This window comes from Citrus clementina, unplaced genomic scaffold (genome assembly GCF_000493195.1).
Source record: "Citrus clementina cultivar Clemenules unplaced genomic scaffold, Citrus_clementina_v1.0 scaffold_1, whole genome shotgun sequence".
Lineage (NCBI taxonomy): Eukaryota > Viridiplantae > Streptophyta > Magnoliopsida > Sapindales > Rutaceae > Citrus > Citrus x clementina.
The window spans coordinates 5,550,150-5,571,357 of NW_006263303.1; the positions used below are offsets into that span (position 1 = coordinate 5,550,150).

General features: G+C 33.2%; 3 protein-coding genes across 3 annotated transcripts; 1 reads left to right on the top strand and 2 right to left on the bottom strand.

Moving 5' to 3' along the window:
- Positions 1–11,272: 11,272 nt before the first annotated feature.
- LOC18055843 (trihelix transcription factor ASIL1) lies at positions 11,273–13,537 on the top strand. The gene is made up of 2 exons (XM_006451043.2): positions 11,273–12,724; positions 13,241–13,537. Exon 1 carries the CDS (start codon positions 11,712–11,714, stop codon positions 12,717–12,719), a length of 1,008 nt encoding a protein of 335 aa, XP_006451106.1. The 5' UTR covers positions 11,273–11,711; the 3' UTR covers positions 12,720–12,724; positions 13,241–13,537.
- A 1,387-nt stretch (positions 13,538–14,924) lies between these two features.
- LOC18055844 lies at positions 14,925–15,542 on the bottom strand. Its single transcript, XM_006451044.2, has one exon. It carries the CDS (start codon positions 15,540–15,542, stop codon positions 14,925–14,927), a length of 618 nt encoding a protein of 205 aa, XP_006451107.2.
- Positions 15,543–16,549: 1,007 nt separating this feature from the next.
- LOC18055845 (ARF guanine-nucleotide exchange factor GNL2) lies at positions 16,550–20,771 on the bottom strand. The gene is made up of 2 exons (XM_006451045.2): positions 19,717–20,771; positions 16,550–19,637 (listed from the first exon to the last, which is right to left on the bottom strand). Exons 1-2 carry the CDS (start codon positions 20,769–20,771, stop codon positions 16,550–16,552), a joined length of 4,143 nt encoding a protein of 1,380 aa, XP_006451108.2.
- Between the last annotated feature and the right edge of the window lie 437 nt (positions 20,772–21,208).

Sequence of the window (21,208 nt, forward strand, 5' to 3'; positions counted from 1 at the left end):
GATTGAATTCTGAACACCCTTAATAAATGAAATCGCCAATCCTAGCATACAAAATCAAAATCCTCATAAATCTCCTTCTCTAATTCAAACCCTAGTCCCCAAAATCAAACCCACCTCTCACAAATCTCTATCTCAAAAGTTTAACCCACCAATAATATTTCCTTATCGTCGAACGCCTCTAGCCCGCACCTCCACTGTCGTGTCTGCAGGTGCACATCTCGTTTGTTGTTGCTTTACGAATTCATCATCCACCTTTCAACTTTTGCAAATTTGATTTTACTTGTTTTCCTTTGCTTTTTTTTTTTTTTGGGTTGGATTGTTGTAGTAGTGAAAGAAAAAGATTTCTTTATATTTTCTCTTTTTAATGTTTATTATGTTTAGATTTTATTTTGAATTATTAATTTAAAAATATCTTTAGTACAAAGATCATGGAAATAATATGATGAAATCTGCAAAGAGTAAGCAGCAAAGTTCTTAATTTTTTTTAATAAGTTCCATATTCAAAAAACTGAAATCGAATCTGATGTTTTCAGCTCAGTATTGGTTCGGTACATTTTTTGGTTCAGTCTTTTTGGTTATTCAAAATCAATAGGACCAAAATTTTGGTTTATACTAATACCCATTCGAACCGACCTGATGTTCAACCCTAGCTGAGAGGCACAAGCTTCAATGATTTTTAACTTTTTAGAAAATTTCAAAGAATGATTTTGGAAATGACATTTATTTCACTAAAATTTATAAAAATGTTCTATTTTAGTTTCGAAACTATGAAAATATTCTAGTTGATTTTGAAAAGATCCAATTTGTCCTATGTCTAAAAGTTCAGCTTTTTAAAATTAAAATAACTATTTTGATTTTACAAAATATATTACCATCTTTCTTTGTCTTTTCTCTTTGTGTTTAAAAGAAAATATATAACATAGGTACACTCTAGATTTCGATATTCTTATCATCTTAGATAAACCAACAAGTAATTAAAGCAAACTCTAGATCTGTCACTTATTCTTATTGGCACGGATTCATTACTTTTATGATTTCGTTAATCACCACCAAGAGAATGCTAGCTAAACCATGAACTAACGATAAAGTTACCATACATCATTTTCAAAACATGAAAATTCATTGGTGAGTGTAAATGTTATTAATGAATATTATAGTCGTGGTCCTATATATTGTTATGTGAAATTTTAATATATTTTGAATGTGCCTCAGCAGAAAAAAAAAAAATCATGTACATGTCCCTAAGCACTAGGAGCCTTTAGCTAAAAAAAACATGGTCCATTGTTAATATAATCAAAGGAGCATATGCAACTCCAATATAACTTCGATGTAAGCTAGAACAATCCGAAAGCATATAATCAAACTTTAACTAAAAATAAGTTAGACATAAGTGAGATAGATATGCGGTCTTGAAGCTTTGCTTTCTTTTCAAGAAATAGAAATGAAAAGAAATAAAATAAAATAATTAATTTCTCTTAGAGCCTTGCTAAGTGTTGAGAAACTTAAGAGAAACTGCTGCACATGCTGTCGTTTTGCTTCTCTCTCTCTTGGTTTCAACAATTAAAAAATTAAAAAAATAATAAAAAGAATAAAAAAATAAGAGGGAATCCAAAAAAAGTGCATGCTCTTCTCAGTTATGGGCTCCTCTATCACCAAATATAATCCTCATCCTCTGCTTTTTCTTTCAAAATTGAAGCTCTACTATTTTCCTTCACCAAAACTCTACAAAAGGCCCGCATTTTCATTCATACATAAATTCTCCCAAACAGAAGCGCTACCCGTTTAAGATTCGGAAGCAGAACTTGAAACTGCTATCAAAGCCGAAGCGGAACTCACTATTGAGGCTGTTGAGTCTGCTGTCAAGGAAGAACCCAAACATGAGGAGATTTTTGCTGTTATAGTCAGTGGTTAAAGAAAATGATAACTTTTTGTGTTTTGTGCATTCTTTGATTAATTTTGTGAATTCCCCATATGCTTGTTTTCATATTTTTTTAATCATTATGTGTTTAGCCGGATGGATTTCAGTTTATATTGTTTGGTGACAATTGTTTAATTATAAAGATGGAATTTTTTTTTTGGAATATTAATTTATGTTGTATCGTAATAATAGCACTTAGCCATTGCTCTCGATGAAATAGAAATGTACTTGCGTTTTGCTTAAGTTTTACTGTTTTAGATATCAAATGATAGCAATCTCTAATACTCTTGGAAGCAATTTACTAGTTAGATGATAATGATAAAGGATAAAGGATAATGATAATTATGTTTGATTTAGAAATTTTTTAAATTTAAATTTTTCGAAACTTAATGGATTAAATTTTTGCTGGATAAAATTTTTGTAAAAATTTATAATAACTTACTCTTAATACAAATGTTAATTATTTTGTGGAAATGGAAAATTTGAAAAATTAGCTTGCAATCGAAGATGTGCAATCGATAAAATATGAGCCAACTCTTAGGATGTTATTTGGTAGTCATGAGAAAATGTTTGCATTTTACAAAGCCTATGGTAAAGAAGAAGAATTTCATAGGAAGAAGCTAACTAGTAATAAAGGGAGTAATGGGAATGTAAAATACGAGACATTTGCATGTGGTCGTAACAACAAGTTAGAAAGTAATTCTACTACTGTGTTAAAGTAGAAACCTATTGTGGAAATTAGTTTGATGCTAGAATTAGAGGTTGTATGAATGAAGATGGAAAATAGGTTCTTCGAATTTTAAACCTTCAAACATAATGATGGATTTAGTCTGGATAAAGTTAGGTATTTTCCTTGTAACCGTAGAATTAGTGCAAGTACAAAAAAGCGTATTGAAAGGAATGATTGTGCAGGAATTAACATTGCCCAGAATTTTAATTATATTGTTATCGAAGCTGACATGAATGAAAATGTCTCATTCTTAGAGAAAGATTGTCGAAATCTTATTGACAAAACAAAGCGATTATAGTTTGGAGAAGGAGATGTTATAGCAATTTTAAAATACTTTTAGAAAAAGTAAGTAGAGCGCCATTTTTTTTTTTGGCATTAATTTGGATGAGTAAGAGTAGGGCAACTTTCAAATATCTTGGAGACGTCATCGCATTTGACATAACATATCTTACAAACAAGTATGACATGTCATTTGCTCCTTTTGTCAAAGCTAATCATCATGACTGATCTATTTTGTTAGGATGCAGATTAACTTTACATAAGGATACAGAGACATTTACGTAATTATTTAAGGTGTGGCTATCATGCATGTTTTGTTTTCCTCCCATTGGTATCGTTACAGACCAAGACTAAGCAATGCAAAAAGCAACAAAGAATTTTTTTCCTTCGACAAGGCATCGATAGTATTTGTGGCGTATAATGAAGAAGGTGCCTTAAAAGTTAGGGGCTTTTAAAGAATGTGAAAGGATTATTTCTTTACTACTTTTTATTGCTTATGATTCATTGAGTCATGTTGTGTCTGAGAAAGCTTGTCATAACATGATTACAATATATGATTTATGGAATAATGATTGGTTAAATGGTTTATATGATGAGCAGCATCGTTGGATTTCATGCTATTTGAAAGACAATTTTCGGGCAGGATTGTTAACAATAAATTTGAAGCAATTTATGAAGTAATATGAAAATATATTGAAAAAGAAAGCTGAATTAGAATGGCTAGTAGATCTCAAGTGTTTAAGCAAAAAGACTTTACGTGTAATAAGATATGAGATGAAGAAGCAAATTGAAGAGGTGTATACCATTTTTAAATTTAAAGAGTATCAACAAGAATTAATTGGACTTATGTATTGTGATATACTTGATTTTGTAGAATCAGTATATGATCAATGAATCATGTGGGTAAGGTAAGAAAAGAAGTTTTGAGGTTGTTTTTAAAGAAGTTAAGTGTGAAGTTAACTGTATCTATTCAAAGTTTATGTTTAGGGGGGATTCTTTATAGACATGCCCTTGCACTGCTAATATATAACAATGTTAAATTGCTTTCAGAAATGTCATTTTATCAAAATGGAAGAAATATGTGAGGAGATACTACAGTAAGGTGAAAGTTAGTTATGATGTGAAAAATCTATATATTCAACAAGAGATATATGGCAAAATATGTACTGCTTTCATTGAGATTGCAGGTATAGCTATTGATGATGAAAGTAGTAACAAATTAGTATTGGATTAAATTGATAAAACAATGAAAAATCTGCCTAAGTAAATTCGGTGTGAAAGTGTGGAAATAACTATTTCACCAACAACTGTTACTGGTGAAATAAGTTGTAGTAGGCAAAAATATTAAACATGTAATTAATGATCCAGTAGTGGCACATCGTAAAGGCCGTCATTCTTGCTTGAGAAAACAATCTTCAATCTATAAGAAACCCGCCCAAAAGAACAAGATTGCAAAAAAAAAAAAAAGTTTGTTCAAATACAAATATATGTTTTCTAATTTCATTTGGTATTCGTTTAATTGTTTGTCATAATTTTACAAGATTTACAAGAAAATTCTTCATTGCCTTATGAAGTACCTAATGAAATCTCCACACAGCAAAGCAACATGGCCATAGTAAGTTTATGAATTTTTATTTTAAAATTTTCTTTTATTTTGAAGATATGTAACTAAGTTTATTGTTGACTATATGTAAATATTTTAGGAATGAAGTACTCTTAATACAAATCTCAACCAATATAGGACTTTAGACTACTATAATGTAAGAATTAAATTCATGAGGAAATTTTAATTTAAATTTTTTATATGGATTTTACACTTTTTTAATTTTCTTAGGTACCTATATACCTAACCCAAGTTGGTGGAAATAATATTTATTAATCATTTCCTTATAATTGGCACACAGCAAGTTGTCGTCTTAAAATAAGTATATTCATGTATACTTATATGTTTAAATTTCTAAAATGTAATATGATGCTTTAATTTTTTGTGTATTATAACAACTAATCCTACTATATGCTTTACAATCGTATTATTATTCTTCTTCGATAACGTATGAAGGATTTGGAAATGAGAATTTCCAAATCAACAATTTAATGAAGATAACAATTGTTGTGATTAATGTTTGACTTATATTCTGTTCAAATTATTTTCCTTATCATTTCAGTTAGATTTGGCTTAAAATGACAAATTGTAGTGATGAATTAATGATATATGAATATTATGTTTCTATTGGCATCAATGATTGTACTATTGTTGTTTTTTTAAAATAATTTTTGTTGGTTTGGTGGCTTTTTTGATAATTTTCAATGACATTGTTTGATAATTTTCGATGACATAAATCATTGCAATTTGAATGTGCTTGTACTCATTGTATGCTAGTTCAACATCCAATAATGATTTATAAGATTGTTTTAACTCTTCCAGCATTAAAATAACGATTTAAATATAATTTCAAGCTCAATAAAGTGAAATAACTCAGAGTCCTATATTTAAAAGGAAAATGCTATTATATATGTCTATAAGTTTTTTCCCAGTACATAGTACAAAATGAAATAACTTAAAAATAACACTTGAATATAAAGTATAGTACAACAATCACATGTATTATGATGAAATCATATCCTACTGTTTATCTCTTTCAAAATTCATCATCAAACAATTGCCTCAGCTCTTCACATTCTTGCATGTACTTAAGTTCTTTATGAAATAATTGAAATCTAACAGACAAACACTCAATCTTCAATGCCAACTTCCTAACTTTCTCCACTAACAAGTCAATTTTCTCTTCGCTAGATTCATGGTTTCTGCTTATTGAAAGTTCTTACATCTTCTAAATTTCTAAAATTTGTGATTTGGATTCTTTTTAGTATGTGACGTTAACAACTCCATTTACTCACTGAATCTCTTACATATTTTCAATGAGTTTCAAATTTCATTTATGCTAGATGACATTGTCATTAATAGACTACTTAAATTGCTAAAAACAAAAGAGCATGAAAACACAAAGCACTCTACAACAACTCATTTTTTCAGCCAAGAAACATAAAAAATTGTAAAAAATGAAAATTAAAGGAATGAATTAGTCAAATAATACTAAGGATGGTTTATCACAAGATCTATGTGTAAAACCGACTAATTAGACAATGAAATTAACAAAATTCAGGCAAATTCTAGGGAAAAATTAATTCGAACAATATCTGGAGTTAACAAACATGAGACAAAGTATAAAAGCCTTTCCCATTAATATTCCATAGATAATCACAACAAGTAACAACAATTCCAGAAGCACACATAAACAACAATTCTAGAAGCACACATACTAAATTTGAAAATTACAAGAACCCAAAAAGTAGAATATAATAAAAGATTATGCAAACTGCTGAAATTGAAACCAACTTTCCCAAATTCATAGCAATTCTACATCACACTGAATCAAAATTTAGCAATTTTCACAGAAATTTAACCAGCTTTCCCAAATTCATAGTAATTCTACATCACACTAAACTAAAATTCAACAAATTTCACATAAACCAAAATACCCACGGTGAAACCAGAAATTACTAAAAAAAAAAAGACACCTAAAAGAACCTTATTAGTATCATCTCACTGGGTCCAGCTACAATACCCATGGGGTTTGGTACCCTATTTTTTGTCTTTTTCAAACTTACCGTTGGATTTAACGTAAGAATTGCATAATGGCTGAGATGTGATTATTGGGTTATTAACATCAAAGACCCTTATTGTTCATGCAAAATAAAAACATCAAAAGTTTTGAAATTATGACATATAAATCCATAATATTCTCTTCTTTTTTTTTTTTAACTCCATTGAAATAGATTTCCAATTAAATGACTTATTCTTACATTTATTAATATCTATTTAAATTAATAAATTAACTACTTTGTTATATAGTTAAACTATGCATGTATATTATTTACTAACCATAATTAGTGATAAGTATAAATATGATTTTTTTTTTAATTTAACATAATGGCAACCAATTATCTCTCACCTATGTGAACAATGTTCAAAACCCATAATTTTGTTTTTCAACACGAGATTTTATTATCTCAAGTAGATGAAATATACAAAATACAAAAATAAATTTAATTTCATATTCTATGTAGTTAATTTTTTTTGTAACATAATATTTATTAAACATACTATCAACTATTTAATTATATAGTAAAAATATGTTAATTTACTAGTAATAATAAAATGTTAGTTTATTAACTTGTAAAATCTTTTTTTTAACAATGAGTTTTTGTCCTTAAATAAAAAATAATAATTTAATTGCATGCTTAAATAAATTGGTATTTGTTACTCCACCCCAACTGTTTAAATAGTCATTAACTTATCAGAGAGAAGGGTAAAAAAATTCTAAACAATTACTCTATTTGAAAATAATTTAAATATTTCTTTAGAAAAATAAACTAAAAATAAGTATTTTCTATTCTTTCTTCTTTCTTGCTAACATCACACATGGATAACAATAGAGATGGCAATTCAACACATATCTATCAATTAAAATAGAAGTCAATTAATATAATTAATTGACTAATTAATTGTGTCATGAATGAGTTATCATATTAGGAGTTTTAAAAACAAACCCAATAGAATTATTAATCAAGTTAATAGCTAGAAAGAGTAAACAAATCCATTCAAGTTGGATGTCTAAGTATCTGATCTGAATAGATTGGATAATATTCATCTAAAATACTCTGAATTTGATTTATTCAATATCCATCCATGAACTTGAATATTAGTAATATTTAAGTGTATGAGACTAAAATTGACTATTATATTTAATATTTAAGTTTTGTAAATCAAATGAAAAACCAAAATAATATTGCTAAAAAATATTGCACCACCAATGACAACAATGATGGTATCATCACTAAGAAATAGACGTGAGTGAATAGAAAAATAAAAACTATCAAAGTATTCAAAATTCTTCGATCAATGTAATGGTGGCAATGTTGCCGGATAAATAGATATGTCGGCGATAGATGAGCCTTCCAATGCAAACAACTATAATAAGACCCTATGATTAGATGACGTTTTAACGCAGGGCGGAAGCAATACTAGATTTCGTTCTATCATACGTCTTGAAAACTCAAGAAAGAGACTCTCATCAAAGAGAAGATATTTTAATTGAGAAAAAACTGAATATTATTAATGAGAAACTTGTGTCTGTTATCATAAATTAAGAATAACAAGCCTATATATATAACAATAGCTAAATTAATCCTTATCTTTCTCAAATAAGAGAAATAATCTAAAATCCTAATTAGATTGGAATTACAAATATGATTCAAGTAAACTTAATAAAATAAGATAAATCCTAATAAAATACTAAATTTTAAATTGACCAAAATATTATAATTCCTAGTAAATTCTAATTTATTTATTTTTTTATAAGTTTGTTTGGTTTTTGGGTGTTTTTTAAAGAACATAAAATTATAGGTAATAGTATAAGTATAGAAAAGTAAAGGGGCAAAATTATAAATAGGTAAAAGTTAGTGTTGCCGGCGACGGTGGTCAAAAAATTGGCCTAGGATAGGTGGATTTGGAAGATTTGATGGTCCTGAGTGTGATGGTAGTGATGGTTTGTCTCAAATAGTTGTGATTTGACCGAAAAGTTGAGTTAAAGTAGCGGGTGGAGGTTGGTTTCGGTTTTCGGCGATCCGGCTGGGGGTTGGCAGCGTGAGTGGGTTGAAAAGAAAGAGCTGATGATCGTGGACGAATGGGTGGTGGTGGAGGCTGTGAATCGCGGCGGATTGCAGCGAATAGAGAGGCGAATTTTCGTGGTGGTTCAGTGGCTGTTTTGGCTAGTTTCCCGTGGCTATGGTGACGGGATGGTGGTTTTATGGGTTGGGTTATGATTGACGGCGTGAGGGCTTTCGGATGGGAGAGAGGATCGACCGAAAAGAAGAGAAACCAGTGGCGGCGGCAGCCGTGTGGCGCGGATGTGATGGCGGCTTCAGGTTTTGTTGGGTTTTTTTTTTTAACTTGATGGAATTAATGTACGGAGTTGGTGGTCAAGAATGCTCTGCCTGGTACAGAAAAAAGCTCTAATATGATTTATGTCTTGAAAACTTTAAAAAGATGCTCTCACCAAGGAGAAGATATCTCAATTATGAAAAAATAAAAAATTATTAATAAGAAGTTTGTATCTGTTATCATAAATTAAGAATAACAAATTTATATATATAATAGTAGCTGATCTTTCTCAAATAAGAGAAATAATCTAAAATTCTAATTAGATTAGAATTACAAATATGACTCAAGTAAGCTTAATAAAATAAGATAAATTTTAATAAAATACTAAATTTTAAATTGACCCAAATATTATAATTTCTAGTAAATTCTAATTTATTTTATCTAATATGCTTCCTACATTACGTTTTAAGGTTCATTGCCTTTAACAACTAAATTGAGGGTCTCTAAATTAAAAAAAAAAGAAAAGAAAAGAAAAGGTGGTAGTGTAATGTAACTCCTATAGTTATTGTTGTAGTTATTTTAGAAAGAGCATGCAACTTTAAATATCACCATTTGCTAGCATTGAGACTATCTTTAAGTAAATCATCCAATTTCAAATATAATGGAACCCTTCATGTCCCCTTTCAATTAAAAATGTCATTGCACGCGAAGAAACAGTACTCACTAGTGATTGTTTATTTTTTAATACAAAATATCTTTTTATAATTAATTAAAAAATAAGAATAAAAATTTTATTTTATTATTCTGTTTCTATATGGAAAATAATTTTAATTACCTTTTAATTAAAATGGGTGAGAAAAATGATGTCATTGATGGTGCAAAATGGATGAGAAAAATGATGCTATGTAGGTGCAGGACTAATGCGTAAAACTTCAAAAAATTTCAACATTTTCATTTTTATAACAAATAGCAGGACACTATGATAATTGACCTTTAAAAAGACAAAAGAGAGGGGTGCCAAACGCATGTTGCAATGTAGCTTTGCCCTCATCTCACTAGTAAATTACTTCCAAGAGTATTAGAAATTGCTATCATTTAATCTCTAAAACAGTAAAACTTAGGCAAAACAAAGGTACATTTCTATTTCACCGAGAGTAATAGCTGACAACTATTATTACTCATACAACAAAAAATAATATTCAAAATGAAACTTCCATCTTTATAATCAAATAATTACCTCCAAACAATAGAAATTGAAACCATCTGGCTAAACACACAGAGCTTAAAAAAAATGAAAAACAAGCATTTAGGGAATTCACAAAATTAATTGAAGAATGCACGAAATACCAAAAACAATTATCATTTTCGTCAATCATTTACCATAACAACAACACAAATGTGCTCATGATTGGGCTCTTCCTTGGCAGCGGACTCCACAACTTTGGTAGTAGGTTCGGCTTCAACTTCAAGAGTAGCTTCGGGTTCTGCTTCCAGGGCTAAAACAGGTGGCGTTTTGTGTTTGTGAGAATTTGTGTGTGAATGAAAATGTGGGCCTTGTGTAGAGCTTTGGTGAAGGAAAATATAGTAGAGTTTTAGTGAAAGAAAAGAGAAGAGCTTCGATTTTAAGGAAAAAGCAGAGGATGGAGATTATGCTTGGTAGTCAAGTGAGGATAAGTTGAGACCATCTGCTACTTTTTGGATTTCCTCTTTTTTTTTTTTATTATCTTTTTAATCTTTTAATTATTAAAATGAAGAGAGAGTGAAAGAAGCAAAAACCGAACCTTTCTCTCAGTTGTCTTGACACTTACCATTTTCGTTTCTCTTATCTCAAAGAAAATTAAATGCTCTTGAAGCATTGCTTTCTTTTCACTCATTCCTTGCCCCGCGTGTGTCATTCAATTAATAATGAAAATTTTTATAAACAGATGATAAGATATGAATATAGAATAAGTAATGCTCCTAGAGCATCTATGACTTTCTCTATTTTCAATTTGGTATAGTTATTTGTAAAATAATACAACTAAAAAATTAAGGAAAATAATTGTTTTTTTTAATACTTCAATTTACTATAAAAAAGTTGAATTGCATTTCCTACAATTTTATCCACTTTACTTCTCATGCAAAATTCTATAATTAACTTCTATTTTTGAGAATGAGTTGCTCAACTTCAAAGTTGTTATTTTATAAAATTACATTTGAAATTACCATCCCCATCCAATAGGTCATATAAGAGAGGTCATTGCAAAGAAAGAAACTTTCAAGACAAAAAGGAAATGATTATTAACTTGTTTTTAAAAGAAATTCAAGTCTTCACACGTGTCTATTTTCTTGGGGAATAATAAAAAAGGGGGGTGCTTCTATTACATTTCATGAAAGCCTACGAAATGTAGCTATTCTCCAGCCTTCAGGGGAGGTTTCTGCCCATTTCCTCATTCTCGTCATCCACGTAACATAATGAAAAACCTCATGGTCGGTAGACGATAATTTCCCTTTTAAACATTTTCAACCAGAAGGCCCGCTGGCCCAGTGTCTATCCAACTCCAAGAGCAGCAATCCCGCGCATTTTAGCATTATCCGTTAATGTTACCGACCAAAAAAATTGGGGGTCTGAAATTTCCCAACTTCGAGCTCTTGACGAATTTAATTCACAAGAACAAAAAATTGATGAATTAGGGTTTCTTTCTAACCTTCATTAAATTAAACCGAGATTTCCCGGGAACCTGTTTAAGTTCCTATCCGGGTGATACATCGTATTAATGTTTTCTTTTTAAGTTTTATTTATAAATTTTCCTCTTTTCTCAATTAGGGGTTGCGTCATTCTCAAATCCATTAAAGACAGGATGGATGACACTGAAGATGATGCAAGATACCCACCAAAACCCTACTCTCTAAATCGCCAAAAGCTTCCTTCATATTCTCGTCCTATCAAAAATCGCTACCAATACGAAGAAGAAGACGAAGACGATGAAATTGAAGATCGCATTGAAGAAGAAAACGAAGAAGAAGAAGGAGGATACCATGTTCAATTCAATGACCAAAGTGCGTATCGCCACAATTTCAATGAAAGCGAGAATTTCGAGAGATACCCAAAACGACAGAGGCTGAGAAGCTCCGGTTCGGGCTACCAGCTGGCACCCAGAAGTGTAAAGCTATCCTATGATTGGACTGAGCATGAGGCTTTTGTGTTGCTGGAAATTTGGGGAGAGAGGTTTTTGCAACTAGGGAGAAAAAGCTTGAGAAGTGAAGATTGGGTTGAGGTTTCTGAGAAAGTAACGGAGGCTTTGAAAGTTGAAAAGACGGAGGCGCAGTGTAGGCAAATGATGGATGTTTTGAAGAGGAAATATAAGAAGGAGAAGGTTAAAGTTGAGCAGATGGGAGTAAATGATAGCAAATGGGTTTTTTTTAAGAAGATGGATATGTTAATGGATATGAGAAAAGAGAGTGGCGGGTTGGCTTGTGGGATTGATTCGGGTGAATATGTATTTATGGATACTAATGTTTACTTGGATAGGTCTAATGGGTTTGATGAGATGAGGGATAGCCCTAGTGAATCAGAGGTCGAAGAGGAAGAGGATGATAGTAATGAGGGGTCTTTGGCTTCACTAAAGATGTTGGCAGATTCAGTGAATAAATTTGGAGATATATATGAGAAGATAGAGAATAGTAAGAGGGAGCAGATGATGGAGTTGGAGAAGATGAGAATGGATTTTCAAAAGGAGTTAGAGCTGCAGAAGAAGCAAATTTTGGAAAGGGCACAATTAGAGATTGAGAAAATTAGGGAAGGAGATGATGATGGGGACACCGATGATGGTGGTGATGGTGATTCTATGGGGAATTTTAGTGAATAATGTTGGTAAGTGTCTAATTTGTTGTCACATATGTTTCTTTTGGTACTATAATTGCCGTTTTATTGAAGTACTTACCATATATACATGACATTACCGTCACTTGTTTCTGGTTTTTAATCAAATTTTTATTATTAACTAATTTAATTTTGTGCCGTTTAACTTAAGATCGTGTGTCCCTTCATATCTAGTGAATCCTACACATATCACAAATCTTTGACTCCTTTCCCTCCAACAAGTGTGTTCCATCGATCCTCTTAAAATATTTCTCTCATGCGCATTGCTTTCTTTTGTCAAGGTTACATAGAATCTTTAGCTATCAGATTCCTGATTTGAATGGGTTTATTATTATGCTGGATCACTTGTTATTTATCATACCTATGTTTGCTGGCTTGCATTTGAACGTAAACTGGGTATTAAATTGTAGATTAGCTTTTGAAAGCCTAAGACTAATGTTTTCTAATATTCGAAAACATCATACTGTCGGTAACAATTTTTTTCCTTTTCGAACTTTATAACTGTAGGTACTTAGGTTTTGGAAAGGAAGATGATATCTGAGCCTGCTATAAATGTTTTGGACAGACCACCATCTGCTCTCAGCTCGGTAATAGTGTTACTAACAGTGCAGTTCTTTTGGAGTTTCAAGGTTTTGTGTAGCATGATAGGCAAGGATGATTTCTGTTAGTGCTTTAACATTATCCTTCATTGGAATCTTATAAATTTGTGTTGTATTTCCTAATGTACTCATCTTCTGCGTGTTGTAAATGCTTTTCCTTTTTGACAAGATCTGTTCATCGTTTTTGGATGATCACATCACATTGTATGAGTTTCTTCCTTATTATAATATAAGTGAGAAAGTTTTAAATCTTAATTTCTTTTTGCATATTCATACTTATAGCAGTTTATAATTTGTACACGATCCCAATAATATATTTTCATTATCCTAATTTATATAAATTGGATCAATGTTTAAAACTAAAAAGGATGGTTGCTATGGAAGAATGGGTTGCTGAAGTTGAAACTAGGTTAGGCTCGGTTGATTGGATATTTATTAGAACATTGTTTAAATATAGTAACTGATAAATGAGGAGAAAGTTGTGTGATCTAGGTATACTTGGTCATTGAGGAGCATTGAGCAATCATTGAAGTTAGGAAAATAATCAAATAATATCAATTTATTGCCAATTTTATAATTTGATTGAGAAGGTTCTTAAATTTGCATAAACATCCATCCAGAGTGATTTCTTTTCAATAATATAAAGAATTGTAGTACTCTTTGGAATTTTTGTCCCAGTTGATATGGTATCTGATTTTGTGGTATTTTTTCACTCATCATGTCATCTCATCTCTAGAAAGAGTGGTGTTGTCATATAAATATTCTGTGTTGGCAGTCAAAGTCTGGTGTTCTTTCCAGCAATAACTCTGTTTTTAGGAAATACCAATGTTGATTATTGAACCTTGTGTTTCATCAAGAAACTTTCTTTTCTTTTTTATTTGGTTCGGTTTGAAAAAAGATCATGATTAACCGGATTGATGGATTTGAAATATTGATGAGGAACCACAGATGAGGAAAGAAAAACTCTACCCATTAATATAACCTGTTTCAATTTGAATCCTCAGGTCGTCAAAAAACAAAGGTGTCCATGTCATCTATTTGCCTCTTTTCGTGGCTTCCAAACTAATTTTTGTTTTTGAACCTTAAAGACAGTCCGATCAAAACAAAAAGGAAACCCACCAATTTCTTTCTAATAGGGACAAAACTGAACCAGGGTAAGTTATATTTTAAAATATAAAACAAATAAAATGAAGAGACTTGATGAAGGATTTGTTACTGTAATGATGAAAAAGAGAAATATGTGTAAGCTATGTTTAGCGTGTGAAAGAGAAAATGCATTTTGCATTAATCATATTCTGAAGTGAGATGAAAAGTAATAATTATTTATTAGAAGCTACTTGAAAGATGGATGCAAGTTTACCCCATCAATATCATATTGTCGTACAATATCCATAAAGAATGCCATATAAAATCTTATTGTTGAGTGTGTATGTTACATTAATTGTAACATAGCATTTGCCAATCTTATTGGTATCCGGAAATTCTGATAACATGAGCCCTTTCATTCAAAATCTTCCCATGAGTGAATTAATGACTTCTTATTCATTACACTTTTGGAAAATGTTGTGTTTGGTTAATCAGGATGATAATTTTCAAGGTTTACAAGCATAATAGAATACAACATTCATGACACTGTCAAAAACAAGCACAGAAGAATACATTGAAACCAGTAGGGGAGCCTCCCATATACTGATATCTCTGCATATTCTGAACTCAAATAGAAACTCTACCAATCTCAAACTCATATTGCTCAACAAAGTCATGATTAAAGCTGTCTGTCGCCTTCCTTTCATGAGATTGTTTGCCTTCAATAACGACTCAAGTCCATAGCACTCACTCTCCAACACTGACAACACTTTTGCAAGGTTCCCCACAACCATTAACTGCGCAAATACTACACAGAATGGTATTCCTAGAAAACCTAAAACACACAAGAAACCCAACATCCTTGAGCTTAACAAACCCATGGAAAATAGTAACTTTGGCACCGTTGCCAAACTGATAAGCAAAGCTCCGAAAAGGCCAAGAACAATGAAGAATTCCCAGAAACTTGTATGGAGAAGCTTAATCCAAGTCATCCCACTTTTCGTTAACAGCCTTCTTCTATCAAGACTTATTCCATTGTAATTGTCTGAAACTGCTTGAATTGTTGCAGCTCTTCCTATAAGTGAGAAAGTGATGAAGGAAGGGAAGCAAATGATAAGGTGCATTATGGTTTTGGAGAGTATTTTCAATAGAGGATGTCCGAGTAAATGATCTGTGATGTTGATACTCCATGAGGGTATCTGGGGAAAATAGCGAACAAGAAAGTGAGAGATGAAGAGAGATATTGAGAGAGGAGAGAAAAAGAAGATTGAGATAGAATGGAACTGAGTGGGATGGAGAAGTATAACTCTTATGGATTCCCTGAATATCTGGGCTGTGTCGATCAGATAGACTGACTCAAACACTTGTGCTGTTCTCCTTGGCATTGCTTTTGAAGAGTGAGACTAGAGAAAATTGAGTGAATGAGGCTGTTGATGGGCGGATTCATGATAAACTTAAACTAAATTATGGTTGCTTGCTTGTTAATATATCATGATTGAACAGGTTTGCTTAAGGGTGGTTATACCATTAACATAGTCCATGAAGGGATATTTTATAGCTTACAATCATGAGAATATGGAGAATAGCTTTGAAACTTTTAATTATTCTTGATGATGTTAAAAATACCTGATGGTCATTCGTTTACCTTTTTGCTAATTAAATGCATGTGATCTATTGTCTTGCACTCCAAAGACACTTTTATGATTTTGGTGGGTGGATGTCTAGTATTTTATTATTTTTTTCTTAGAAGGGCAAAAGAGAGACGATCTTGTGATTGAAGAGAGTGCTTGAGGTGATTCCGTTGGTTTCATACTATTCTACAATGAGATATCATGATTTTGCCTCGAGTGGGATCATGGAAAGTTGCAAATCGCTGTGTTTGTTTGTGTATGTGCGTTAACATTGAGAAAGAAACAGGGGGAAATTAATTAATCTCAAATTCTCAACTTGGATTAAACATTTGTATATGTAAAGCTACAGTATGCATGCGCAACGCGGTTACAGCGCAAGGAATTACAACATCAACAATTACACCATTTTACATACAAGTAAACGGAAAAAAAAAAAAAATGATACCTTACTACGTCTCTGCTATGTTGGTAACTCAAAACTATCGAAATTACTCTGTATTTTAAATTTCATCAGGAAAAAGCTCTTCTTTGAGAGAAGGAGCTATCCACTGTATCTGAATATATGTGATCTCCCATAGATCTTCATCTTCTTTAGGCGCTAAAATCTCTCTTTCCTTCATCATTGTTATCATATTTCTCAACAAATCTGGGATTGTTTCTTGTAGTTTAGTCTCACCATATGGTCCCAAATCAGCCTTCATGCATGTATCCATTCTTCTCAACACTCCTAACCAGAATGTCCTAAACCCAGGACTCTCTGCAATCTGTTTTATAAACTGTAAGAACACATTGGCCAAGAGCTCCATTGCATTCTTTAAAGTCCCTTCCATACTTCTCATCTCCCTTTCTGCATTCTCTCGCCTCGAGTACTCTATCATCTTTTCATGTAAATCGTCGACCATTGCAAATATCACGAGGTTGAAACAATTTATACAGTTGATTGATGAGAAATCCAAGTCTTCAGCCAATGTAAAGCATTTTTGAAGAGCTAAAACCGCATGATTTCTTATTTCTTCTCGTCGTGCTAAGCTAGTCTTTCTAAGTGCTTCACCTAGTTTGATGAATAAATTTACAGCAAAGTTCAAAGAATTAAGGCCTTTGTAGTCCTCTAATGAGGAGGTACTTGTACTGCTCGCAATGCTATAATTGTTCCCTGATTCTGACCATGCATTTTTATACCACTGTATCAGCAAATTCACGGAATCTGACAGCAAGTCTAGGATCTTCAAGTTCTTCTCTAGTGGACTGTTCTTTAGCGCAACAAAACTAAATGCACAGTCAATACAGTAAGCATAAGTTGCCTTTGAAATATGGGTACCATCAGATATCAACATGATTAAAGTCTCCACTGCCTGCTCGTGGGTGTCTGGATGCCGACCAGTTACTGATAACAAATGGAGGACGGATTTCCACCCAACTGCAGATTGCAAATTTGCAGGGTATTCAATGATAATCTTACTCACCGACTGTGTTATAAACTGAGAACACGTGTCAAGAATTTCTTTATCGAGCTTCCACATTAGATTTATGGACTTGAATATTAGCTCCTCTGGTAATTTATCTGATTGGTATGAAGAAAGCAGTCTGAGACAGACCTTGAAAAGGCCTACCATTGCCTTCTCTGCAAATGGGATAGGTGAAAATAAAGGAAACTGAGTAACTAGTAGAAGATAATCATGGAAAGAAGGCCAAAACGCCTGGAACCTGTTATTGTTGGCTATAGCAATGGCAATGATCAAATCCCAACAGAAACCGACAGTTTCTTCCTCTTCAACTGGAGTACTAAACTTTTGGCCTTTTCCTGCAGCTGCAAATATCAGAGAACGCCCTAGATTCTGCAAAGCCTCAAGAGGTAAGTTTGTACTATTGCTGAAAATGTTTCCAATTTGACACTGTTTGATCACCTTCAAATTTTGTTCGAATTCATTCATGCCAAGGGATATAGAGTCTTCTGGGCTGTCTAATGATAGAAAATGAGTAAATCGACTAATCATGCCTGAACTCCGGCGGTTTCCAGATGTGGGATCATAAGCGGGGAAAACTACACCTGATTCAGCTCTTGAATGAGAAGGGGCATCAGTGGTAGAAATATCAAATTCAATGACAGATTGGGGTAGTAGCTTAAGCCTTTTGAGTTTCAACAAGCAGTCCACAATATTCCTCCAACCTGCTCTAATAGAGTTCCCAAAGTTGTTTGCAAGAGTAAAAACTGCAAGAGTAGCCATTTTTGGCTTCATATCATTGCTAAAAGCAAACAATGTTTCTTCTGCTGTGGCATATGGATTTAACAATGTGGTGAACTTGCAGAATGAGGCAAGAAGCTCATCAAGAGTGTCTTCTAGTCCATACTGAGCTATCCTAGATATGGATATCAACCCCTCGATGCATTCTTGGAGCATGTCATCTTCGTCAGCATGGTCAAAGAACGCAGAAAGCGCTGCAACTGCTGGACCAGCAATGGAAGCAAACATATCTCTCCCTAGCCTACGATCAAAATCACATAAGATGAACGGCAGCATAGTTTTTGATCGGTTTATCAGTTCAATCCATCTGCTTGGATTCATATCCACTATCTGGCCAGATTGGCCAAAAACTGAGATTGCATTGGATGCAATGGAGTGAAAAAGCTCCGACAGATACTCTCTAGGAAGATCTTTCCCTCCATTGATCCCTCTGTTGTTCCTGATGAACTCCTCCTCTGTCATCTTCTTCTTCACTTGTGGATTGTGTTGATCAGTATTGAGCATAATGAGGGAGTAGCAAAATATATACACCGAATCCTTGGCAACAAAAATTTCTGAGGTTTGCTGATCAAAAAATCTGTCGGAGAATGCTTCAAGGATTCGCTGAATCTTCTGGGACTCTCCTGGCAAACGGAAAGTCTCTAGATAAGTTCTAAGAGCGTTGTCGAGGGTCATGCCAGCAAACTCAAAAGTTTCAGTGAATTCTTTGAGAACTTGAATGTGAAACTCATCAGCATCGCCAAGATAATCCCCAATCATATTTTTGTCAAGTCCTTGAGTGAAGCGGAAGAAAAAAGCTAAGGCTTTTGGATCTGGTGGATCAGAGACTAATTGACAAAGTTTCAGGTACTCTAAGCCTTTCTTTTCATCTCTATTAAAATGGTTCCCAGCAATCAATGATTTCCTTTTCTGCGCTTTCCTTAACCTTACATATTCCACCCAGGTATCTGAGTCATCATTGGGTTTCTCTTCCCAAAAAGGTTTATACTCGGTGATTTCAACAGGGTATGGACCAGAAGGGCTTGTATCTCCTTCTTTGTCAATGCTTTCTGCAATGTTGTGAATCAAGATTACCAGTCCTTCAAAGGCTTGTATCTGTGAGGAAGTCAAAGGGCCAGACACAGGGAATGAATGCTTGCAAAGTAATTTTCCTATCTCTTCTATCACATTTCGACAAAGGGGATCACAATCATAGTTCACGTAGACTTCAATTAGGAATGTTGGTTGTCTGCAGAAATTTATAATTCCTTCAAGGGCAACTTCTTGGAGTTGATGAGAGTTTCCGGAAGCTGCAACTCTCAACACCACAAATCCAAAGAAAGCTTCAAGTTGGAGACGAATGAACCTACAAAAACCAAAAAATCCATTAGATCCTTCTTGGCTGTTTTTCCAACAACAAGAAAGTATTATGAATACTGACCAACCTTCGAAGAAAGTGATAAATATTCAACACAGTGCTGCAAATCATGGATAACACAAGTGGACTTGAACGTGCTCCATAGTGAATTAAATGATGAAATAAATCATCTTGAACCATCCTTAGGAGTTTTGGGTGCTTTCCAATTGCATCACCACTCAATTCAATGGCAGAATTGATCAAAACCAAGGCGAAAAGCTGAACATCTACATCAGAAGTACGAGAACCTTCTCCCTCCACCAATTCCACTACATTTAACAAAGAGCACAAGAAATGAAAGATATCAACAGCAGAACGAATTCCGTAGCCAGAACCCAAATTTGCATCCATATCAACATCCTCAGTGTCAGATTCTGATCCCTCTCCACTTTTAACTTCAATATCAGGCAACCTTGAAAATATGATCTGTATCAACTCATGCATTGTGTACCTTGCACTCCGTTGAAGCAAATCCCCTCTGCTTGCAGACTGTTGAACAACATGAAAACATGTATTGACAATGGTACAAACCGCTTCATCTGTGAGCAGAATCGAAGCACGGTGCCTCATAATTGCTATCAAAACCTGTAAAATCCTCATCATCACAGCATCTTCTGATATGGGGTCTGTTTTTTCCAGTTGACAACTTGTAATTCCTGTTACTACAATATTTATAGCATCTTTTACTCCTGGTGTCTTCTCATCAAATATTTCAAGCTTTAAAATCTTCAAAATGGCTGAAAGCGCCACGCCTGTGGCTGCAGCCGGAATGTCATCGCTCTGGACCACATCTAGAAATGGAGATAGATAAATGGAAGGATCGACGGTGCGCCATTCCTGTTGGGGATTGAAAATGAGAGACCGCAGTGATTTTAAAGATTGCACGACTGCAGATTCGAAAGTGTCTTCTTGAACGTAGTGCGCGTCTAACGGTCGACGGATCACGGCAAGGACAGAACCCACTTCGGTGTTTAACATGCAAGAGAGACCAAGCTGTTTTCTTTTGTATTTGTCCATATCTTTCTTATTGTCGTGACATGTTGCGCATTTGTTATCATCTTCTTCCTTATGCAATTCTACCATTTGATTATACTGAGAAAACCGTTTGAAGAACTTCAAAAAACGGTTGACAATGTAGGCCGTGAAAATGATTTGATGTTTGGTTGTTGTGAGGGCGATTACGAGGATACGGGGACAACTGGGGGCATTTTCGGAACAACGGAGACTTTTGTCTTTGTCACCCCGACACGTGGGAGAAAGTGGCCGAATTGTTTGCTAAACAAGAGGTTAAATTGTTGATAAACTTTTATGGCTAAAGGACAAACATTTGAAAACTTCTACCACTAATTTCTCCTAAACTAAATCAATTCTGTTAAGCAAAATGGCTAGGTAGAGATTTAAAGTCTCTACTCACAGTAAAGTGGCTCAAAAGATTCGCAATGATTGCTTTGGATTTACCTGACTGTAAAGTTGATAAAAAAAAAAAATTAAATGAAAGAAACCTCAGTTTATAGAGCAAA

Coding starts and splice junctions, on each gene's coding strand:
- LOC18055843 (XM_006451043.2), top strand. CDS start 11,712: ATGGATGACACTGAAGATGATGCAAGATACCCACCAAAACCCTACTCT.
- LOC18055845 (XM_006451045.2), bottom strand. CDS start 20,771: ATGGTAGAATTGCATAAGGAAGAAGATGATAACAAATGCGCAACATGT. Junction 19,638..19,716: donor ATTTATCACTTTCTTCGAAG/GTTGGTCAGTAT, acceptor TGGTTTTTGTAG/GTTCATTCGTCTCCAACTTG.
- LOC18055844 (XM_006451044.2), bottom strand. CDS start 15,542: ATGCACCTTATCATTTGCTTCCCTTCCTTCATCACTTTCTCACTTATA.